Raw genomic sequence first — 24,699 nt, forward strand, 5'->3', positions numbered from 1 at the left:
ACCAGAGCGGGGCACCTGGCTCACTCCCGGGAGAAAGGCCGGTTCCAAACCGAATGCAATCACTTTTTTTTACCCGGTTCAAACTCCTCCCACTGGGGTAACCCGGGACAGAAAAACAAACCCCTAGAATGGGACTCCGTTTCCCCCAAAACGTTCAAATCAAAAGGCGGTTTGAGACTGAACATCCATATATGGATTGACCAACCAGTGGTGGTGAGTATATCGGTTGACTAGAGACTGAACATCCATATATGGATTGACCAACCAGTGGTGGTGAGTATACCTGTTGACTAGAGACTGAACATCCATATATGGATTGACCAACCAGTACTGGTGAGTATACCAGTTGACTAGAGAATGAACATCCATATATGGATTGACCAACCAGTGGTGGTGAGTATACCAGTTGACTAGAGACTGAACATCCATATATGGATTGACCAACCAGTGGTGGTGAGTATACCAGTTGACTAGAGACTGAACATCCATATATGGATTGACCAACCAGTACTGGTGAGTATACCAGTTGACTAGAGACTGAACATCCATATATGGATTGACAGACCAGTGGTGGTGAGTATACCAGTTGACTAGAGACTGAACATCCATATATGGATTGACCAACCAGTGGTGGTGAGTATACCAGTTGACTAGAGACTGAACATCCATATATGGATTGACCAACCAGTACTGGTGAGTATACCGGTTGACTAGAGACTGAACATCCATATATGGATCGACCCACCAGTAGTGGTGAGTATACCTGTTGACTAGAGACTGAACATCCCTGTACGGATTGACCAACCAGTACTGGTGAGTATACCAGTTGACTAGACTAGAGACTGAACATCCATATATGGATTGACCAACCAGTAGTGGTGAGTATACCTGTTGACTAGAGACTGAACATCCCTGTACGGATTGACCAACCAGTACTGGTGAGTATACCAGTTGACTAGACTAGAGACTGAACATCCATATATGGATTGACCAACCAGTAGTGGTGAGTATACCTGTTGACTAGAGACTGAACATCCATATATGGATCGACCCACCAGTAGTGGTGAGTATACCTGTTGACTAGAGACTGAACATCCCTGTACGGATTGACCAACCAGTACTGGTGAGTATACCAGTTGACTAGACTAGAGACTGAACATCCATATATGGATTGACCAACCAGTACTGGTGAGTATACCGGTTGACTAGAGACTGAACATCCATATATGGATCGACCCACCAGTAGTGGTGAGTATACCTGTTGACTAGAGACTGAACATCCCTGTACGGATTGACCAACCAGTACTGGTGAGTATACCAGTTGACTAGACTAGAGACTGAACATCCATATATGGATTGACCAACCAGTAGTGGTGAGTATACCTGTTGACTAGAGACTGAACATCCATATATGGATTGACCCACCAGTACTGGTGAGTATACTAGACTAGAGACTGAACATCCATATATGGATTGACCAACCAGTACTGGTGAGTATACCGGTTGACTAGAGACTGAACATCCATATATGGATCGACCCACCAGTAGTGGTGAGTATACCTGTTGACTAGAGACTGAACAACCCTGTACGGATTGACCAACCAGTACTGGTGAGTATACCAGTTGACTAGACTAGAGACTGAACATCCATATATGGATTGACCAACCAGTAGTGGTGAGTATACCTGTTGACTAGAGACTGAACATCCATATATGGATTGACCCACCAGTACTGGTGAGTATACCGGTTGACTAGAGACTGAACATCCCTGTATGGATCGACCCACCAGTAGTGGTGAGTATACCGGTTGACTAGAGACTGAACATCCATATATGGATTGACCAACCAGTGGTGGTGAGTATACCTGTTGACTAGAGACTGAACATCCCTGTATGGATCGACCCACCAGTAGTGGTGAGTATACCTGTTGACTAGACTAGAGACTGAACATCCATATATGGATTGACCAACCAGTGGTGGTGAGTATACCGGTTGACTAGAGACTGAACATCCCTGTATGGATCGACCCACCAGTAGTGGTGAGTATACCTGTTGACTAGACTAGAGACTGAACATCCATATATGGATTGACCAACCAGTGGTGGTGAGTATACCGGTTGACTAGAGACTGAACATCCCTGTATGGATCGACCCACCAGTAGTGGTGAGTATACCGGTTGACTAGAGACTGAACATCCATATATGGATTGACCAACCAGTGGTGGTGAGTATACCGGTTGACTAGAGACTGAACATCCCTGTATGGATCGACCCACCAGTAGTGGTGAGTATACCTGTTGACTAGAGACTGAACATCCATATATGGATCGACCCACCAGTAGTGGTGAGTATACCTGTTGACTAGACTGAACATCCCTGTACGGATTGACCAACCAGTGGTGGTGAGTATACCGGTTGACTAGAGACTGAACATCCCTGTACGGATTGACCAACCAGTACTGGTGAGTATACCGGTTGACTAGAGACTGAACATCCCTGTACGGATTGACCCACCAGTAGTGGTGAGTATACCAGTTGACTAGAGACTGAACATCCATATATGGATTGACCAACCAGTGGTGGTGAGTATACCTGTTGACTAGAGACTGAACATCCCTGTACGGATTGACCAACCAGTACTGGTGAGTATACCGGTTGACTAGAGACTGAACATCCCTGTACGGATTGACCCACCTGTAGTGGTGAGTATACCAGTTGACTAGACTAGAGACTGAACATCCATATATGGATTGACCAACCAGTACTGGTGAGTATACCGGTTGACTAGAGACTGAACATCCCTGTATGGATCGACCCACCAGTAGTGGTGAGTATACCGGTTGACTAGAGACTGAACATCCATATATGGATTGACCAACCAGTACTGGTGAGTATACCAGTTGACTAGAGACTGAACATCCCTGTACGGATTGACCAACCAGTGGTGGTGAGTATACCTGTTGACTAGAGACTGAACATCCCTGTATGGATTGACCAACCAGTACTGGTGAGTATACCGGTTGACTAGAGACTGAACATCCATATATGGATTGACCAACCAGTGGTGGTGAGTATACCTGTTGACTAGAGACTGAACATCCATATATGGATTGACCAACCAGTGGTGGTGAGTATACCGGTTGACTAGAGACTGAACATCCATATATGGATTGACCAACCAGTGGTGGTGAGTATACCGGTTGACTAGAGACTGAACATCCATATATGGATTGACCAACCAGTGGTGGTGAGTATACCGGTTGACTAGAGACTGAACATCCATATATGGATCGACCCACCAGTAGTGGTGAGTATACCGGTTGACTAGACTAGAGACTGAACATCCATATATGGATTGACCAACCAGTACTGGTGAGTATACCGGTTGAATAGAGACTGAACATCCATATATGGATTGACCAACCAGTGGTGGTGAGTATACCGGTTGACTAGAGACTGAACATCCCTGTATGGATTGACCAACCAGTACTGGTGAGTATACCGGTTGACTAGAGACTGAACATCCCTGTATGGATTGACCAACCAGTACTGGTGAGTATACCGGTTGACTAGAGACTGAACATCCATATATGGATTGACCAACCAGTAGTGGTGAGTATACCTGTTGACTAGAGACTGAACATCCCTGTACGGATTGACCAACCAGTACTGGTGAGTATACCTGTTGACTAGAGACTGAACATCCCTGTACGGATTGACCAACCAGTGGTGGTGAGTATACCGGTTGACTAGAGACTGAACATCCCTGTACGGATTGACCCACCAGTAGTGGTGAGTATACTGGTTGACTAGAGACTGAACATCCATATATGGATCGACCCACCAGTACTGGTGAGTATACCGGTTGACTAGAGACTGAACATCCATATATGGATTGACCCACCAGTAGTGGTGAGTATACCGGTTGACTAGAGACTGAACATCCCTGTACGGATTGACCAACCAGTGGTGGTGAGTATACCTGTTGACTAGAGACTGAACATCCCTGTATGGATTGACCAACCAGTACTGGTGAGTATACCGGTTGACTAGAGACTGAACATCCCTGTACGGATTGACCAACCAGTACTGGTGAGTATACCTGTTGACTAGAGACTGAACATCCATATATGGATTGACCAACCAGTGGTGGTGAGTATACCTGTTGACTAGAGACTGAACATCCATATATGGATTGACCAACCAGTGGTGGTGAGTATACCGGTTGACTAGAGACTGAACATCCATATATGGATTGACCAACCAGTGGTGGTGAGTATACCGGTTGACTAGAGACTGAACATCCCTGTACGGATTGACCAACCAGTACTGGTGAGTATACCGGTTGACTAGAGACTGAACATCCATATATGGATTGACCAACCAGTACTGGTGAGTATACCGGTTGACTAGAGACTGAACATCCATATATGGATCGACCCACCAGTAGTGGTGAGTATACCGGTTGACTAGAGACTGAACATCCCTGTATGGATTGACCAACCAGTACTGGTGAGTATACCAGTTGACTAGAGACTGAACATCCCTGTACGGATTGACCAACCAGTACTGGTGAGTATACCAGTTGACTAGACTAGAGACTGAACATCCATATATGGATTGACCAACCAGTAGTGGTGAGTATACCTGTTGACTAGAGACTGAACATCCATATATGGATTGACCCACCAGTACTGGTGAGTATACCGGTTGACTAGAGACTGAACATCCCTGTATGGATCGACCCACCAGTAGTGGTGAGTATACCGGTTGACTAGAGACTGAACATCCATATATGGATTGACCAACCAGTGGTGGTGAGTATACCGGTTGACTAGAGACTGAACATCCCTGTATGGATCGACCCAAAAGTAGTGGTGAGTATACCTGTTGACTAGAGACTGAACATCCATATATGGATCGACCCACCAGTAGTGGTGAGTATACCTGTTGACTAGACTAGAGACTGAACATCCATATATGGATTGACCAACCAGTGGTGGTGAGTATACCGGTTGACTAGACTGAACATCCATATATGGATCGACCCACCAGTAGTGGTGAGTATACCGGTTGACTAGACTAGAGACTGAACATCCATATATGGATCGACCAACCAGTAGTGGTGAGTATACCTGTTGACTAGACTAGAGACTGAACATCCATATATGGATTGACCAACCAGTGGTGGTGAGTATACCGGTTGACTAGAGACTGAACATCCATATATGGATTGACCCACCAGTAGTGGTGAGTATACCGGTTGACTAGACTGAACATCCCTGTACGGATTGACCAACCAGTGGTGGTGAGTATACCGGTTGACTAGAGACTGAACATCCCTGTACGGATTGACCAACCAGTACTGGTGAGTATACCGGTTGACTAGAGACTGAACATCCCTGTACGGATTGACCCACCAGTAGTGGTGAGTATACCAGTTGACTAGAGACTGAACATCCATATATGGATTGACCAACCAGTGGTGGTGAGTATACCTGTTGACTAGAGACTGAACATCCCTGTACGGATTGACCCACCAGTAGTGGTGAGTATACCAGTTGACTAGACTAGAGACTGAACATCCATATATGGATTGACCAACCAGTACTGGTGAGTATACCGGTTGACTAGAGACTGAACATCCCTGTATGGATCGACCCACCAGTAGTGGTGAGTATACCGGTTGACTAGAGACTGAACATCCATATATGGATTGACCAACCAGTACTGGTGAGTATACCAGTTGACTAGAGACTGAACATCCCTGTACGGATTGACCAACCAGTGGTGGTGAGTATACCTGTTGACTAGAGACTGAACATCCCTGTATGGATTGACCAACCAGTACTGGTGAGTATACCGGTTGACTAGAGACTGAACATCCATATATGGATTGACCAACCAGTGGTGGTGAGTATACCTGTTGACTAGAGACTGAACATCCATATATGGATTGACCAACCAGTGGTGGTGAGTATACCGGTTGACTAGAGACTGAACATCCATATATGGATCGACCCACCAGTAGTGGTGAGTATACCTGTTGACTAGACTAGAGACTGAACATCCATATATGGATTGACCAACCAGTACTGGTGAGTATACCGGTTGACTAGAGACTGAACATCCCTGTACGGATTGACCAACCAGTGGTGGTGAGTATACCGGTTGAATAGAGACTGAACATCCATATATGGATTGACCCACCAGTAGTGGTGAGTATACCAGTTGACTAGAGACTGAACATCCATATATGGATTGACCAACCAGTGGTGGTGAGTATACCGGTTGACTAGAGACTGAACATCCCTGTACGGATTGACCCACCAGTAGTGGTGAGTATACCAGTTGACTAGACTAGAGACTGAACATCCCTGTACGGATTGACCAACCAGTACTGGTGAGTATACCGGTTGACTAGAGACTGAACATCCATATATGGATTGACCAACCAGTACTGGTGAGTATACCGGTTGACTAGACTAGAGACTGAACATCCATATATGGATTGACCAACCAGTACTGGTGAGTATACCGGTTGACTAGAGACTGAACATCCCTGTACGGATTGACCAACCAGTGGTGGTGAGTATACCGGTTGAATAGAGACTGAACATCCATATATGGATTGACCCACCAGTAGTGGTGAGTATACCGGTTGACTAGAGACTGAACATCCATATATGGATTGACCAACCAGTAGTGGTGAGTATACCTGTTGACTAGAGACTGAACATCCCTGTACGGATTGACCAACCAGTACTGGTGAGTATACCTGTTGACTAGAGACTGAACATCCCTGTACGGATTGACCAACCAGTGGTGGTGAGTATACCGGTTGACTAGAGACTGAACATCCCTGTACGGATTGACCAACCAGTGGTGGTGAGTATACCTGTTGACTAGAGACTGAACATCCCTGTACGGATTGACCAACCAGTGGTGGTGAGTATACTGGTTGACTAGAGACTGAACATCCATATATGGATCGACCCACCAGTACTGGTGAGTATACCGGTTGACTAGAGACTGAACATCCATATATGGATTGACCAACCAGTGGTGGTGAGTATACCGGTTGACTAGAGACTGAACATCCCTGTACGGATTGACCAACCAGTACTGGTGAGTATAGCGGTTGACTAGAGACTGAACATCCATATATGGATTGACCCACCAGTAGTGGTGAGTATACCGGTTGACTAGAGACTGAACATCCCTGTACGGATTGACCAACCAGTGGTGGTGAGTATACCTGTTGACTAGAGACTGAACATCCCTGTATGGATTGACCAACCAGTACTGGTGAGTATACCGGTTGACTAGAGACTGAACATCCATATATGGATTGACCAACCAGTGGTGGTGAGTATACCTCTTGACTAGAGACTGAACATCCATATATGGATTGACCAACCAGTGGTGGTGAGTATACCGGTTGACTAGAGACTGAACATCCATATATGGATTGACCAACCAGTGGTGGTGAGTATACCGGTTGACTAGAGACTGAACATCCCTGTATGGATTGACCAACCAGTAGTGGTGAGTATACCGGTTGACTAGACTAGAGACTGAACATCCATATATGGATTGACCAACCAGTACTGGTGAGTATACCGGTTGACTAGAGACTGAACATCCCTGTACGGATTGACCAACCAGTGGTGGTGAGTATACCGGTTGACTAGAGACTGAACATCCATATATGGATTGACCAACCAGTGGTGGTGAGTATACCGGTTGACTAGAGACTGAACATCCCTGTACGGATTGACCAACCAGTACTGGTGAGTATACCGGTTGACTAGAGACTTAACATCCATATATGGATTGACCAACCAGTGGTGGTGAGTATACCTGTTGACTAGACTAGAGACTGAACATCCCTGTACGGATTGACCAACCAGTACTGGTGAGTATACCTGTTGACTAGAGACTGAACATCCCTGTACGGATTGACCAACCAGTGGTGGTGAGTATACCTGTTGACTAGACTAGAGACTGAACATCCCTGTACGGATTGACCAACCAGTACTGGTGAGTATACCTGTTGACTAGAGACTGAACATCCCTGTACGGATTGACCAACCAGTACTGGTGAGTATACCGGTTGACTAGATTAGAGACTGAACATCCCTGTACGGATTGACCAACCAGTACTGGTGAGTATACCTGTTGACTAGACTAGAGACTGAACATCCCTGTACGGATTGACCAACCAGTGGTGGTGAGTATACCTGTTGACTAGAGACTGAACATCCCTGTATGGATTGACCAACCAGTACTGGTGAGTATACCAGTTGACTAGAGACTGAACATCCCTGTACGGATTGACCAACCAGTGGTGGTGAGTATACCTGTTGACTAGACTAGAGACTGAACATCCCTGTACGGATTGACCAACCAGTACTGGTGAGTATACCGGTTGACTAGAGACTGAACATCCCTGTACGGATTGACCAACCAGTACTGGTGAGTATACCGGTTGACTAGAGACTGAACATCCCTGTACGGATTGACCAACCAGTACTGGTGAGTATACCGGTTGACTAGAGACTGAACATCCCTGTACGGATTGACCAACCAGTACTGGTGAGTATACCGGTTGACTAGAGACTGAACATCCCTGTACGGATCGACCAACCAGTAGTGGTGAGTATACCTGTTGACTAGACTAGAGACTGCTGGTTATGTATAGTTTGATCATTATTATCTCTATCATAGCTGACGTTAGCTAGCAAACTAGGATTGAAGGGACCACCGTATTTTTTAACTAGCTAACATTAGTATCGGTAGCTATTTTTGACAAACCTCTCTAGCTGTTTCCTACTATTTATTTGTCTACTTTAGCAATGTCATCGTATTTCCATTCCACTCTAAATGAGTGTAATTTAGATGAAACAGTCACACATTAGCCTGTGAGGAGCAACCCCATGTCTAGGGGCACAAATACATATTGGATGCAGCGATGGTAGTATTAGCTCATTTATGTCGGACTAGGACTACAACAGTGTACTGGCAGCAACAAACTCAAACCAACATTTATGTCGGACTAGGACTACAACAGTGTACTGGCAGCAACAAACTCAAACCAACATTTATGTCTGACTAGGACTACAACAGTGTACTGGCAGCAACAAACTCAAACCAACATTTATGTCTGACTAGGACTACAACAGTGTACTGGCAGCAACAAACTCAAACCAACATTTATGTCTGACTAGGACTACAACAGTGTACTGGCAGCAACAAACTCAAACCAACATTTATGTCTGACTAGGACTACAACAGTGTACTGGCAGCAACAAACTCAAACCAACATTTATGTCTGACTAGGACTACAACAGTGTACTGGCAGCAACAAACTCAAAACAACATTTATGTCTGACTAGGACTACAACAGTGTACTGGCAGCAACAAACTCAAACCAACGCAGGGCCATAGCAGAACATGTCCCAGTTGGTTGCACAGTGTAACAGCGTTACCGGTCTGAATCTAAATCCATCTGAAGCCGGTCAGTCTACATCTGTAATTCATGTAATTAGTTTACAAAACGACATTACGTTATTTCTCAAGATATGTTTATTATTGAGGGATGATGTGACAATCGTTGACCCTGTTTTTCCCTGTTGCACCAAGTGGAAGACTGATCCCCGGGTCATGAACGGATGCCGGCGCCTACCAGAGAAGCAAAGGTGGGTATCATAACATGTCCAGCAAATGTGATTGCAATGGTTTAGCTACCTCCAAAAATAATTTAATTCACTGTTCACTTGCTATTTTCACAGTTTGTCAGGCAAGACCTCAGAATTTTTTAAAAGTGTGTCATGCAACACAAGTAGCCTTGTGACACCTCCTCTGTTGTTGCCAGTCTCCCTCGACTCCTATGAAAAGGACACGCTATCGTGAGACCTCTGATAGTGACCCGAGTTACTGCCCTGATCAACAACGACAGGTAATGTGCATTATGTAAATAAATAAATAAAAACGTTGTATTCAAAATTACCCAGGTTGATAAACTAGTGGGCTAATTCTCCGGCCAAGCAGATACAACTAAGTATAGTCATTTTGGTTGTTAAGTACATTAGCAAAAATATTTGTATTTTCTTTGCAATTTACCACTTGACTGTCCATTATATCACACTGTCACACCACCTCATAAGATTGCCTGCTGCAGTTGTTCGAGAGATGTCCCGTTTTCAGCCGAACATGCAGCATAGAGAAGACCAGCAAAGGGGGCTCTCATCAGCATCAATGCAGACATGGCCTCACCGTGAGCATTCCTATACATAGAACAGACAGACATGCCCTCACCGTGAGCATTCCTATACATAGAACAGACAGACATGCCCTCACTGTGAGCCTTCCTATACATAGAACAGACAGACATGGCCTCACCGTGAGCATTCCTATACATAGAACAGACAGACGTGCCCTCACTGTGAGCCTTCCTATACATAGAACAGACAGACATGCCCTCACTGTGAGCCTTCCTATACATAGAACAGACAGACATGCCCTCACTGTGAGCCATCCTATACATAGAACAGACAGACATGCCCTCACTGTGAGCCTTCCTATACATAGAACAGACAGACGTGCCCTCACTGTGAGCCTTCCTATACATAGAACAGACAGACATGCCCTCACTGTGAGCCTTCCTATACATAGAACAGACAGACGTGCCCTCACTGTGAGCCTTCCTATACATAGAACAGACAGACATGGCCTCACCGTGAGCATTCCTATACATAGAACAGACAGACATGGCCTCACCGTGAGCCTTCCTATACATAGAACAGACAGACGTGCCCTCACTGTGAGCCTTCCTATACATAGAACAGACAGACATGGCCTCACTGTGAGCCTTCCTATACATAGAACAGTCAGCCACATGTTGGCAAGTATCCAGCCAGCAACCTTCACCTGTCAGCGACAACAGCTTTCACAGGCTCATCATTTGTTCAAATACAGAAGGTAAGTAAACCCACTTCATTACTTTGACACATTAGATAACCCAATTGTGAAACATAATTTATGTAAACTGCTTTATTTTCTACTTCTTAGGTGCATGTAATGTCCCGAGTATAACCTAGTAGACCCAGGACGATACCAGTATCGTGGCACTCGGTAGTCATCGTGGCACTCGGTAGTCATCGTGGCACTCGGTAGTCATCGTGGCACTCGGTAGTCATCGTGGCACTCATTGGTAATCGTGGCACTCATTAGTCATCGTGGCACTCATTAGTCATCGTGGCACTCATTAGTCATCGTGGCACTCATTAGTCATCGTGGCACTCGGTAGTCATCGTGGCACTCATTAGTCATCGTGGCACTCATTAGTCATCGTGGCACTCGGTAGTCATCGTGGCACTCATTAGTCATCGTGGCACTCATTAGTCATCGTGGCACTCATTAGTCATCGTGGCACTCATTAGTCATCGTGGCACTCATTAGTCATCGTGGCACTCATTAGTCATCGTGGCACTCATTAGTCATCGTGGCACTCATTAGTCATCGTGGCACTCATTAGTCATCGTGGCACTCGGTAGTCATCGTGGCACTCGGTAGTCATCGTGGCACTCGGTAGTCATCGTGGCACTCATTAGTCATCGTGGCACTCATTAGTCATCGTGGCACTCATTAGTCATCGTGGCACTCATTAGTCATCGTGGCACTCATTAGTCATCGTGGCACTCATTAGTCATCGTGGCACTCATTAGTCATCGTGGCACTCGGTAGTCATCGTGGCACTCGGTAGTCATCGTGGCACTCATTAGTCATCGTGGCACTCATTGGTCATCGTGGCACTCATTGGTCATCGTGGCACTCATTGGTCATCGTGGCACTCATTGGTCATCGTGGCACTCATTGGTCATCGTGGCACTCATTGGTCATCGTGGCACTCATTGGTCATCGTGGCACTCATTGGTCATCGTGGCACTCATTGGTCATCGTGGCACTCATTGGTCATCGTGGCACTCATTGGTCATCGTGGCACTCATTGGTCATCGTGGCACTCATTGGTAATCGTGGCACTCATTAGTCATCGTGGCAATCATTGGTCATCGTGGCACTCATTGGTCATCGTGGCACTCATTGGTCATCGTGGCACTCATTGGTCATCGTGGCACTCATTAGTCATCGTGGCACTCATTAGTCATCGTGGCACTCATTGGTAATCGTGGCACTCATTAGTCATCGTGGCACTCATTAGTCATCGTGGCACTCATTAGTCATCGTGGCACTCATTAGTCATCGTGGCACTCATTAGTCATCGTGGCACTCATTAGTCATCGTGGCACTCATTAGTCATCGTGGCACTCATTAGTCATCGTGGCACTCATTAGTCATCGTGGCACTCATTAGTCATCGTGGCACTCATTAGTCATCGTGGCACTCATTAGTAATCGTGGCACTCATTAGTAATCGTGGTAAGGGAACAAAACAAGACGTGGATTTAACTTCTTTAGGAAAACAGCCCTAATGTTGCAAACAGACATCATAATGCCATCCAGAGTCACATGTATCTATAGCAACAATACTTTACATACAGCAGGTTAAAGCATTACAGAGTTCGGTGTTTTTCGTGTTTAGATTTTTGCCATGGAAAGAATATTGAGATAATGGTACCGTCTCGGCCCTATAACCTAGCCTAGCGGAACCAGCCTGAACACTGTGTTCACTATATAATGTCCAGGGTATAACCAGGCCTAGCGGAACCAGCCTGATCACTGTGTTCACTATATAATATCCAGGGTATAACCAGGCCTAGTGGAACCAGCCTGATCACTGTGTTCACTATATAATGTCCAGGGTATAACCAGGCCTAGTGGAACCAGCCTGATCACTGTGTTCACTATATAATGTCCAGGGTATAACCAGGCCTAGTGGAACCAGCCTGATCACTGTGTTCACTATATAATGTCCAGGGTATAACCTAGCCTAGCGGAACCAGCCTGATCACTGTGTTCACCATATAATGTCCAGGGTATAACCAGGCCTAGTGGAACCAGCCTGATCACTGTGTTCACTATATAATGTTCAGGGTATAACCAGGCCTAGTGGAACCAGCCTGATCACTGTGTTCACTATATAATGTCCAGGGTATAACCAGGCCTAGTGGAACCAGCCTGATCACTGTGTTCACTATATAATGTCCAGGGTATAACCAGGCCTAGTGGAACCAGCCTGATCACTGTGTTCACTATATAATGTCCAGGGTATAACCAGGCCTAGTGGAACCAGCCTGATCACTGTGTTCACTATATAATGTCCAGGGTATAACCAGGCCTAGTGGAACCAGCCTGATCACTGTGTTCACTATATAATGTCCAGGGTATAACCTAGCCTAGCGGAACCAGCCTGATCACTGTGTTCACCATATAATGTCCAGGGTATAACCAGGCCTAGCGGAACCAGCCTGATCACTGTGTTCACCATATAATATCCAGGGTATAACCAGGCCTAGTGGAACCAGCCTGATCACTGTGTTCACTATATAATGTCCAGGGTATAACCAGGCCTAGTGGAACCAGCCTGATCACTATATAATGTCCAGGGTATAACCAGGCCTAGTGGAACCAGCCTGATCACTGTGTTCACTATATAATGTCCAGGGTATAACCTAGCCTAGCGGAACCAGCCTGATCACTGTGTTCACCATATAATGTCCAGGGTATAACCAGGCCTAGCAGAACCAGCCTGATCACTGTGTTCACTATATAATATCCAGGGTATAACCAGGCCTAGTGGAACCAGCCTGATCACTGTGTTCACTATATAATGTCCAGGGTATAACCAGGCCTAGTGGAACCAGCCTGATCACTGTGTTCACTATATAATATCCAGGGTATAACCAGGCCTAGTGGAACCAGCCTGATCACTGTGTTCACTATATAATGTCCAGGGTATAACCAGGCCTAGTGGAACCAGCCTGATCACTGTGTTCACTATATAATGTCCAGGGTATAACCAGGCCTAGTGGAACCAGCCTGATCACTGTGTTCACTATATAATGTCCAGGGTATAACCTAGCCTAGCGGAACCAGCCTGATCACTGTGTGTGTGTGTGACCAACAAGTATCTTTGAGGGCCCAGGTGCTAATCTAAACTGCTATGCCCATCAATCGGGGCTCTGGCAAAGACCTTATCTCCAGCCTCACCTCTTGCCTGCTTTCCAACGGTCGTCAATGGGGAGAACAGAATTAGGTAAATTTAGTCTGACCGGTTTAAACTTCAACATAGTATCTGTGTGTGTGTCATATCACCCATCCCTAACTGCCATTGGTAATAGAACAGTGACTGTGTGTTCACTGATGCATATGAGATGCAGAGAGACCTGGCACTCAACACGCCCCCTCAACACTCCCCCTCAACACATCCACAGTGAGGTGATTTCTAATAACACAGCCCAGTAACATAGCCACAGTGAGGTGATTTCTAATAACACAGCCCAGTAACATAGCCACAGTGAGGTGATTTCTAATAACACAGTCCAGTAACAGCAACACCCTTTTCATTCTATGTGTCACTGCTGAACTCTGCCTACTGTATTTCTACAGATGGACTGGAGATGCTTTTGCTTGATACTGATGTCTCTGAATGGACTGAGCCCTGGCACTCTGACAGACAGATACGGATGTCTCTGAATGGAGAGAGACCTGGCACTCTGACAGACAGATACTGATGTCTCAATGGACAGAGACCCGGCACTCTGACAGACAGGCTTGATACTGATGTCTCTGAATGGAGAGAGACCTGGCACTCTGACAGACAGGCTTGATACTGATGTCTCTGAATGGACAGAGACCTGGCACTCTGACAGACAGGCTTGATACTGATGTCTCTGAATGGAGAGAGACCTGGCACTCTGACAGACAGGCTTGATACTGATGTCTCTGAATGGAGAGAGACCTGGCACTCTGACAGACAGGCTTCATACTGATGTCTCTGAATGGAGAGAGACCTGGCACTCTGACAGACAGGCTTGATACTGATGTCTCTGAATGGAGAGAGACCTGGCACTCTGACAGACAGGCTTGATACTGATGTCTCTGACAGACAGGCTTGATACTGATGTCTCTGAATGGACAGAGACCTGGCACTCTGACAGACAGGCTTGATACTGATGTCTCTGAATGGAGAGAGACCTGGCACTCTGCATTAAAAATGTTAGTAGACACTTACTTGTATTGTCTTTTTTTTAAATGTATTACTGAAATGAATGGTATCAGTCAATATCGGGAGGGAGAAACGCTGTGCATTCTGCACCAGGATCAGGGAACTCCTGTTTGTGGTACATGGCGTTGTGCCTGGATACATCCGTTAGCCGTGGTATATTGGCCATATATCACAAACCACCGAGGTGCCTTATTGCTGTTATAAACTGGTGACCAACGCAATTAGAGCAGTAAAAATAAGTTGTCATACCCGTGGTATACGGTCTGATATACCACGGCTGTCAGCCAAATCAGCATTCAGGGCTCGAACCACCCAGTTTATAATTGCTATTATAAAACTGGTTACAAAGATAATTAGAACAGTAAAAATACAATGGTTTTGTCATACCCGTGGTATAGTGTCTCATAACACGGCTTTCAGCCAATCAGCATTCAGTTCTCCAACCACCCAGTTTATAATATGTATTATAGTGTAGTTTTAGACTCACCTATAGGTGGCGCTGGCTGTATGCTGACAGGGGCAGGTTTGACCACAGCAGGGTGAGGCACCAGGGTGGTCTGCAGGGGCTGGATGATGATGGTCTGGAGAGGGCCCGCGGCATGCTGGGGTACAGCCATTACAACTGGTCTGGGCTGGATGGACACCTTGGGGGTGAGCTGGATAGGCCTCTTCACTGTGAGACGGATCATAATTCATAACTGTTTCCATTTTTTAAAACGGAGCCTTCTTCCCCCTCCAGATGCTATTTTATGTATCATAAAAAATATATATTTGGTCCAATGAAAACAGGGCGAATGGACTTGAGCCAATAAACATCTGTTGTTTGGTTCTACTAATGTTTGGCTTGAGTCATCATACTTTTTCCGATCCATTAAAACTAACAAAGTCAATCAATAACATATTTTCCAAATCAGAAACAGACTGACGAGGGAGAGTGATACAGTATTTTCACTGAAAGCCAATGTAACTACAGGAAGAAATGGCAGCCTGATATGAAAGAAGAGGAGGATGATGATGGATGGATGGATGGATGGATGGATGGATGGATGGATGGATGGAGAGGTGTATATCTGACCTCGCGTAGCCTGATTGGTCCTCTTGGGGGCCCTCTTGGCCAGGGGCAGGGGGGGCTCTGAGAAGCCACTGGACTCGGAGCAGACAGAGACGGCAGGAGATTGGGCTAGATCCTCCTGTAGGGGGCAGCAGAGAGACGAGCCATCAATGTTTCCCTGCTGTGTGAGGTTTTACAATACCTCCAGAAGGTCCAGTGTTCCCCTATATGCATTTACACGCAGCGCACCACCACGGCTAAAATACTAAATATTTGAGTGTTATAATGCCGATTGTATAGATGTATGGCCAAGGAAGGTATTCACCGCTGCACACAATGTATACAGACTCTCTTTTTTTTCTACTGTGTTATTGACTTGTTTATTGTTTACTCCATGTGTAACTCTGTGTTGTCTGTTCACACTGCTGTGCTTTATCTTGGCCAGGTCGCAGTTGTAAATGAGAACTTGTTCTCAACTAGCCTACCTGGTTAAATAAAGGTGAAATAAAAAAATCAAAATCTTACTAAAAGGAACTACAAAGTTTTTGAAGACTTGATGCCTTTGGCGACATCCAAAGTATCTTTGAGGTGTAGTGCACAAATGCCCTTGATCATAATGGCAGGAGATATAAACATGTGCAGTGTAGGGTCACAAGATCTAACCCTAGTCCTCTTTCTGACATGCTGTGAAAACAACTGCCTGCTACATTATGTTAATATGGCCAGAGTTGTCATCACCTCATTTTAACGAGGGGGCGGGGCCACACCTCTGGCAGATGGTGGATAATTAGTCTGACAAGGTGCTTCAGACCTTCCTTAATGAGGTGCTCAAGTGTGTGTGTGTGTGTGTGTGTGTGTGTGTGGATTGCGAAAGCAGATGGCAGAGATAGCAACGTGTGTAATGGTACCATGTGGGGCGAAAAACACAAACTAACACAGATGGGCCTAGACACACACTGGAAATACTCCCAGCCATACAAAATAGGCACATCAAACACATAAATGCAAAATGACCTACAGTGAAACACACTGGAGAGAGACAGGGGGACTTACTTGTATGGAGTAAGGTGACAGGGCCTCTCGGGATGCAGGCGAGGTGACAGAGCTCATGGTATGGGCAGGAGAGAGAGAGTCCACACTCAGATCCCCATCTGCAGACAAGGAACACAGAGCTCATGGTGTGGGCAGGAAGGAGAGAGTCCACACTCAAATTTACACAAGAGAAATACTGGTACTGACATGTTTAAACAATTTTTGTCCAATACCACCTTATACCATAGACCTGATTAGACCGGTATTAGACACACCTGTGTAGGTGCTGCCTGTGTCAGTGCTCCAGGGAGGCAGGTCGATGTCAAAGTCGAGGTCTGGGGCATCGCCGGCCTAGAGGGTTAAACAGAGCAGACACACAATCGCTGTACTTCTCATTATGATGGTTCACTGTGAATCTGGTCTGTTACGATTTTCTAAAGTGGAACTGACGGTGTTTTAGCAACATGAAATCTTGTAAAAAAAAATCTAAAATCTGTTCATATACAACCTCCGGGAAGAATATGACACTTTTTTTTTACATTTTATGACAAGGGAGCATTTAGATGTGGTCATTCACAGAATGTTTGGAAATTCTGTATACTAAAGGCATTTGTGAAAATTCTATAGCAATATATAGTAGGGAAGTGGCCGTGCGTTGGTACAATTAAGACACTGCAGTAAATAAAACCTAATGAAAAAAACAACAACATCCATCTCGACTGTTGTGCCATAGCCAATCAGAGCTACAGAAGGCCTGTATGCAAATAAGCCATTTGCCTGCCATCATTTACTATTAACACTAAAAGGGCTGGGCGATATATCTTTCTCGGGAGGGGAGTCAGCCAATCACCCACTCATCCAATGACAACACCCTCCCAGCAGCTAGCTAGCTAACATTACTCTCAGTTTTTTTTTAGCTTGGTAAATAAATAGATAACCTATTAGCCATGGTACGACTGACCTGTGACCATTGCCATTGCTAGTTTTGATTGTATTGGCATTCCCAGCTCTTGTTACATTCATCTGTTTTTACCCAAAAACATTAGGTCTTTGAAACTGAAACAGTGCATTCCTAAATGGCCGGAGGAACCAAACAATGTTAACAGGCCAGCTGTGATTTACAACCTGATAGCAATATTTGTGGGACTTCCAAGAAATGTATTGTATAATTATATTAATCATACATTTAACTGCATCCATCTATTCTGCCAACAATGCCTTACTCTACATCATGGAACTCATCATCAAATAGAACCTATTGGTTTTGTAGAAGAAACTGGGAATTCTATGTATTTTTTTTACTGATATTATGATTGTCTGTTTGAAATCAGCAAAGTAGTTAAAACACTTGTCAGTTCCACTTTAAGAGACAGTGTTGCCTAGAGTGTGTCTGTGTAGTCTGTGTTGCCTAGAGTGTGTCTGTGTAGTCTGTGTTGCCTAGAGTGTGTCTGTGTAGTCTGTGTTGCCTAGAGTGTGTCTGTGTAGTCTGTGTTGCCTAGTGTGCGTCTGTGTAGTCTGTGTTGCCTAGAGTGTGTCTGTGTAGTCTGTGTTGCCTAGTGTGCGTCTGTGTAGTCTGTGTTGCCTAGAGTGTGTCTGTGTTGCCTAGAGTGTGTCTGTGTAGTCTGTGTTGCCTAGAGTGTGTCTGTGTAGTCTGTGTTGCCTAGAGTGTGTCTGTGTAGTCTGTGTTGCCTAGAGTGTGTCTGTGTTGCCTAGTGTGTCTGTGTAGTCTGTGTTGCCTAGAGTGTCTGTGTAGTCTGTGTTGCCTAGAGTGTGTCTGTGTAGCCTAGAGTGTGTCTGTAGCCCTGTACTCACATATCCCACGCACTCCAAGCCCTGAAAAAGTTCGTCTGCATCTCCAAGGTTGTCCAGCTCGTCAAACAGGCTGATGTCTGCTTGAGAGCAAGAGACACACACACACACACACACACACACACACACACACACGTCGGATTTAACAGTAGCCTTACATGAAAACAATACTTAGTTGCCTTCGCCAAAGACTAACTACTGTTTTCATCGAAGGCTAGTTTAACAGATGTCTTGACATGTTTCAGATAGTTATCCACAACGCCACGTCAGATAGTTAATCACAGTTTAGCCACATGGGGCTAAAGAAGGAGAATTCATATTGTAAACGGCTTCTCTTAGGTCATAGATATGGCTATTCACTTATTATTTACACATTGTTAATGCATAACTGACGGCCCACTTGTTTGATCAAATTAGTAAACATTCCATTTACGTTTTCCTGTTGGTAAGGGCTCCCGAGTGGCGCAGCAGTCTAAGGCACTGCATCTCAGCGCTAGAGGCGTCACTACAGACCCTGGTTGGATTCCAGGCTGTATCACAACCGGCCGTGACTGTGAGTCCCAAAGGGTGGCGCACAATTGGCCCAGCGCCGTCTGGGTTAGGCCGTCATTGTAAATAAGAATTTGTTCTTAACTGACGTACCTAGTTAAATAAAGGTTAAATAAAAACTTTTTTTTAAATTAGAATGTGCTTTAAAATGACTAAAACCAAATCTAAACTGTGTAGACATAATGGACCTACATTCATAGAACATTTTCTTGAAATGTCCAGTTCACTAAAAAATCACAACAAATTCAAGCTAGACTGTCACAGAGCATCAAAGACTAGAAAACGATGAATAGAGGACTATTTTTTTGTTAATTTTGACCATGAGGAAATATAGCCAATTTTCAGTGTGGCCCTTCGGACCTTGTTGAAGACAATGGTTCTGGACTGTATCATGTTAGCTCCCCTCTCATTCTGACTCTAGTCTGTCCTGAGGAACCACTGGGAGTTTGGACTGTATCATGTTAGCTCACCTCTCATTCTGACTCTAGTCTGTCCTGAGGAACCACTGAACCCACTGGGAGTCTGGACTGTATCATGTTAGCTCCCCTCTCATTCTGACTCTAGTCTGTCCTGAGGAACCACTGAACCCACTGGCAGTCTGGACTGTATCATGTTAGCTCCCCTCTCATTCTGACTCTAGTCTGTCCTGAGGAACCACTGGGAGTCTGGACTGTATCATGTTAGCTCACCTCTCATTCTGACTCTAGTCTGTCCTGAGGAACCACTGGGAGTCTGGACTGTATTATGTTAGCTCCCCTCTCATTCTGACTCTAGTCTGTCCTGAGGAACCACTGAACCCACTGGGAGTCTGGACTGTATCATGTTAGCTCCCCTCTCATTCTGACTCTAGTCTGTCCTGAGGAACCACTAGGAGTCTGGACTGTATCATGATAGCTCACCTCTCATTCTGACTCTAGTCTGTCCTGAGGAACCACTGGGAGTCTGGACTGTATCATGATAGCTCACCTCTCATTCTGACTCTAGTCTGTCCTGAGGAACCACTGGGAGTTTGGACTGTATCATGTTAGCTCACCTCTCATTCTGACTCTAGTCTGTCCTGAGGAACCACTGAACCCACTGGGAGTCTGGACTGTATCATGTTAGCTCCCCTCTCATTCTGACTCTAGTCTGTCCTGAGGAACCACTGAACCCACTGGGAGTCTGGACTGTATCATGTTAGCTCCCCTCTCATACTGACTCTAGTCTGTCCTGAGGAACCACTGGGAGTCTGGGCTGCATCACATTATGCTGCACAGAAGTTAACTCACTTGATCGACGCAACACGGCATGTAGAAATGTTGAAACTGTACATTACTGTTCACAAAACAATGGTTCATTAAAGGCAGGAACACTTTACAATGCAAGAAGACACCGGTAGCTTCCAGCTTTGTAGGCTAGCTTTCTTTGCTAGCTTACAGCTGAAGCTAAAATCACTTCACTACCCTATTACCTTGTTTGTGATACACACAATAACACAAAATATTGCTGGATTACAAAGCGGATTGTCACCAAAAACGTTATACTTTCATTTTGTCTCCCCCAGTCAAGATCATCTTTGCTCGAGCCTCGAACAGACTGTGTGTAAATGTCGTGGGTCTCAAAGCAGCAATAGAAACAATAACAAAGCCGCGTCCCCGCCCCCTGGCACAGTGAAAAGCTGAGGGGATGTGGCTGAAGAAATGTAAACACAAATTCATAGACAAGAGAGCTATGGATGCAAGGATCAGTCCCAGCCATGATATGAAAATGATAGTTTTAACCATGTTTTGAGGCTATATAGTGTTTGTTTACATATTTCTCATGTTTACATCGTTGGAGTAAAACAAGCTTGTAATTTGGGGTTCTGAGGGTGGGGGTGTGACAGTTGAACTAAGCTCATGAGACATTTATAAGTTATATTCTTTAGGAATCAATGGATACATATCAGTACATTTATACGTCCAAAAATGGATGTAACAACTGCTGATTGCCCCTTTAAAGAGACGGTGCACACTTCTATAAAAGAGATGACTTCTTCTATGCAAATGTTGTTGATCAGCATCATAAAATAAAAGACCTAAATGGAAAAGAGACAGATTTATTTTCATCCATGAAAAATCAGCCAGAACAAGCTCAATAACTCAATGCATGCACACAGTCCTATTGAATATGCATTCACCTGCATTGTGAATAGGCCTCGGCTACATCTTGATTTACCCAGTTTATCAACAGACTACAGATTTACTATTCAAACAAATTATTACTATTATGTAGTTAGATTGTTTACATTTTTTTTTATTATACCAAAGTCAAATTGAATGTTTGACTGTATAATTGATTCATTAATGCATACAATAAAACAATCTAAAATGACTAAAGTAATGAATGATATTGAAATCAAAAGATTTGTCTGGATTAAGTGCCATTCTTATTTTGCTTGCCCTGGTATCATTTTGGTGTTGTTTTGGTAAATTATCGTGATGGTATCGAGTATTGTGATACTAAAGGTATCGAAGTCAAAATGCCAGTATCGTGACAACACTAGAGCCTACATGTTACGCATCCATCACACCGACAGCGTCGTTTGCGTTTTGCTACACCAGATGTCCATTCATTTCCAATGGAACGCTGCGTTTGCCTTGCAGCGTTGCGTTACATTACAGAGGAAGTTGCAGTGCGTTCTGGGTGGTGCACACGTTGGATTTATCGAACGTACGTGTCAAACTGTACGCGAAGACGGCTTGGCAGAAATGGTAGCAGAAGGTGTAATGTTGAACTTTTTGTTGCACACAAATCCAGATGATGCTGCGTACCATTTTGCACAATGACCCTGTAGGTGTGATAGAGAGGTGAGTAAGCATTTCACTCTTGGATTCTAAAAAGAGCCTAGGCTAGCCTGGCTCATCCACATATGTACATTCTTATAGTTTACTTAGATTTGTGTGTATTCGGTATTTGTCGTGGAATTGTTAGATATTGCTGCACTGTCTGGGAACTAGAAGAACAAGCATTTCGCTACGCTCGCAATAAACACCTGCTAACCATGTGTATGTGACCGATACATTTGATTTGATCATGACTCTCAGTTCCATTACATAACACATAAGAGAGTCATTGGACCAAGGTATCTTCTGTATGAGGGAGTTGTGTTAAGAGCCCCTACACTCGTTACAAAGCATATTTACGGAAGACAGCTGTAAAACAAAGCCACCTGTGGAAATTAGCTGTCTAGCATGCTCTGAACACCTGTGTGCAACTGAAGAAACGTGAAAACAGAAACGTGTTGTCAATGAAAAAAATCAGTTGGCTGCAACTGTGATAAAGCCGGTTAAAACTGTGTACATACAGTAAGTGTATATTTTGTATTAGTGACATTATTTTTGATGTGATATTAAAGTAAAGGGCTTTATGTTTATTGAACCCTATCGCAATTGATAATCGATTCACGTTTCGATTTGGCTGTTTTGGCCGCAAGAGCCAGTCTACCTCGAAAATAACGTACGGCAAGGGTTTTTACAACTAACCCAAGAAAGACCACACAGCATGTCAGCAAATGACACATAGTAGGAGCCGATTGGCGCGTTCTAGCATGTATTTGCATATTTCCTTTAGGGAGGGCCTACTCTGTGAAATGCGAGTACACTCCTTCTAAACAACGCAATTTCGGGGAAACTTTGGCAAAGGGTAAAGTCTACAAACATGTGTCCACTCTGTTCGTAATAGATTCTAGTTTTAGAAACAGAAAACTGCATTGAGATCAAATGTTTAATCGATGAGGAAATAAGCAGAAATATCGGCCAGAAATTCCATCTAGCTCCATCTTGCTAGCGATTGCAAACGCCAACCGGATGCTTCACATTTATACATCCGGTTAAATATCTGTCTCGATGTTCTATCTTTGCTTAGAATGTAACAGTTGGCTCCTTAATAAGAGTGCATTTTGGGCTAAGGCTAGCCATATCTATAACTAAAAGGATTAGACGTTTTGCAATCTAATGTTTTTGTTTCTCTTCTCGCGAATTCATAACCCTACCCCCCCCCCCCTATCTAACAGGCTATTTGTTTTATGATGATGATAATAATAACATATTCGTACAGGGCAGAGATAGTTACAAATAATTTAACTTAGATTGTAGAGAATTCAGATTGTAAAACGTTATTTTTAGACATGGCAACAGCTACCAGTGGGCGATAGCGGTTACTGACTTGAGGCAGTTAAACGTTAGCTAGCCAGCTTGCCAAATAACTAGCTAGCTACTATGTTAGCAACAAGCATGGCAAATGAAGAACATTCATTCGATAGACTATAACCATCGTAAACACAACCAACATGTTGACATTTGTAGTAAATATTTCCGAGGAGTTGGTGTCTCTCTTTAACCGTACACTAGCAAGCTAACGTTAGCTGTTGGCAAGTGACGCTTGCTTACCCCACTCGCCATCCTGGTCGATGGACATGGTGCCAGTTTCACTGTTCATCATTTGTTGTTCTTGAGTCTCGAAGTCTAACATTAAATCGGACGACATACTTCCTCGAATACATTAGTAACCGATTTTAAAGAAATTGTTTATTCTAATAGGTCATATGCTTAGCATCGGCTGTACATGTTGCTGGTTCGTATTCACAGATAAATGTTCTTCCTGTTCTACTTTAAAAAAAACAAGATACACGTCTTGCTTTACCGTAAATCTACGGCTCCCGAGAAGGGTATATAAATCCCTCGGTGGTTGTAATGACGAGATACACCATGAGGCTGCAGCAAAGCACAGGTTCTAAAAAGTATAATTTTCCTTAACCAGTGGGTGCACACAATTAGCCATATCCGTCATCCCAATTTAAAACGATTAATTTATATTACTCCTAAAGTGAAGGGGACAGATATTTTGTCAACAGTGGGCTTAGGGTTAGAAGGGCATCATTGGTTTAGTAAGGTTAATTTATGCAGAGAAAGCTGATGTTCTGATTTAATCGTCTTGCGACTTTTGGCCTCTATTCATGCCTTTAAATTAAAAACACAACTACACCTCAAAAACACAATTATTTACCGGCTCCACCCCAGTAGCAGCCTCAAATATGTTTTAATTAACA

General features: G+C 44.4%; 1 protein-coding gene across 1 annotated transcript in view; it reads right to left on the reverse strand.

Annotated features, from left to right (window-relative positions):
- The window catches only part of atf6 (activating transcription factor 6), a 119,302-nt gene extending 94,989 nt beyond the window's left edge, over nt 1-24,313 (reverse strand). Inside the window, exons 1-6 of the mRNA XM_036978881.2 lie at nt 24,041-24,313; nt 19,086-19,162; nt 17,549-17,624; nt 17,295-17,392; nt 16,266-16,380; nt 15,678-15,863 (exon numbers count right to left, since the gene is read on the reverse strand). Coding sequence (XP_036834776.2) covers nt 15,678-15,863; nt 16,266-16,380; nt 17,295-17,392; nt 17,549-17,624; nt 19,086-19,162; nt 24,041-24,137 — 649 coding nt within the window. The 5' untranslated portion in view covers nt 24,138-24,313. The remainder of the gene's footprint in view (nt 1-15,677; nt 15,864-16,265; nt 16,381-17,294; nt 17,393-17,548; nt 17,625-19,085; nt 19,163-24,040) is intronic.
- Between the last annotated feature and the right edge of the window lie 386 nt (nt 24,314-24,699).

This window comes from Oncorhynchus mykiss, chromosome 5, assembly GCF_057628025.1.
Source record: "Oncorhynchus mykiss isolate SJ-2025 chromosome 5, ASM5762802v1, whole genome shotgun sequence".
Classification (NCBI taxonomy): Eukaryota; Metazoa; Chordata; class Actinopteri; order Salmoniformes; family Salmonidae; genus Oncorhynchus; species Oncorhynchus mykiss.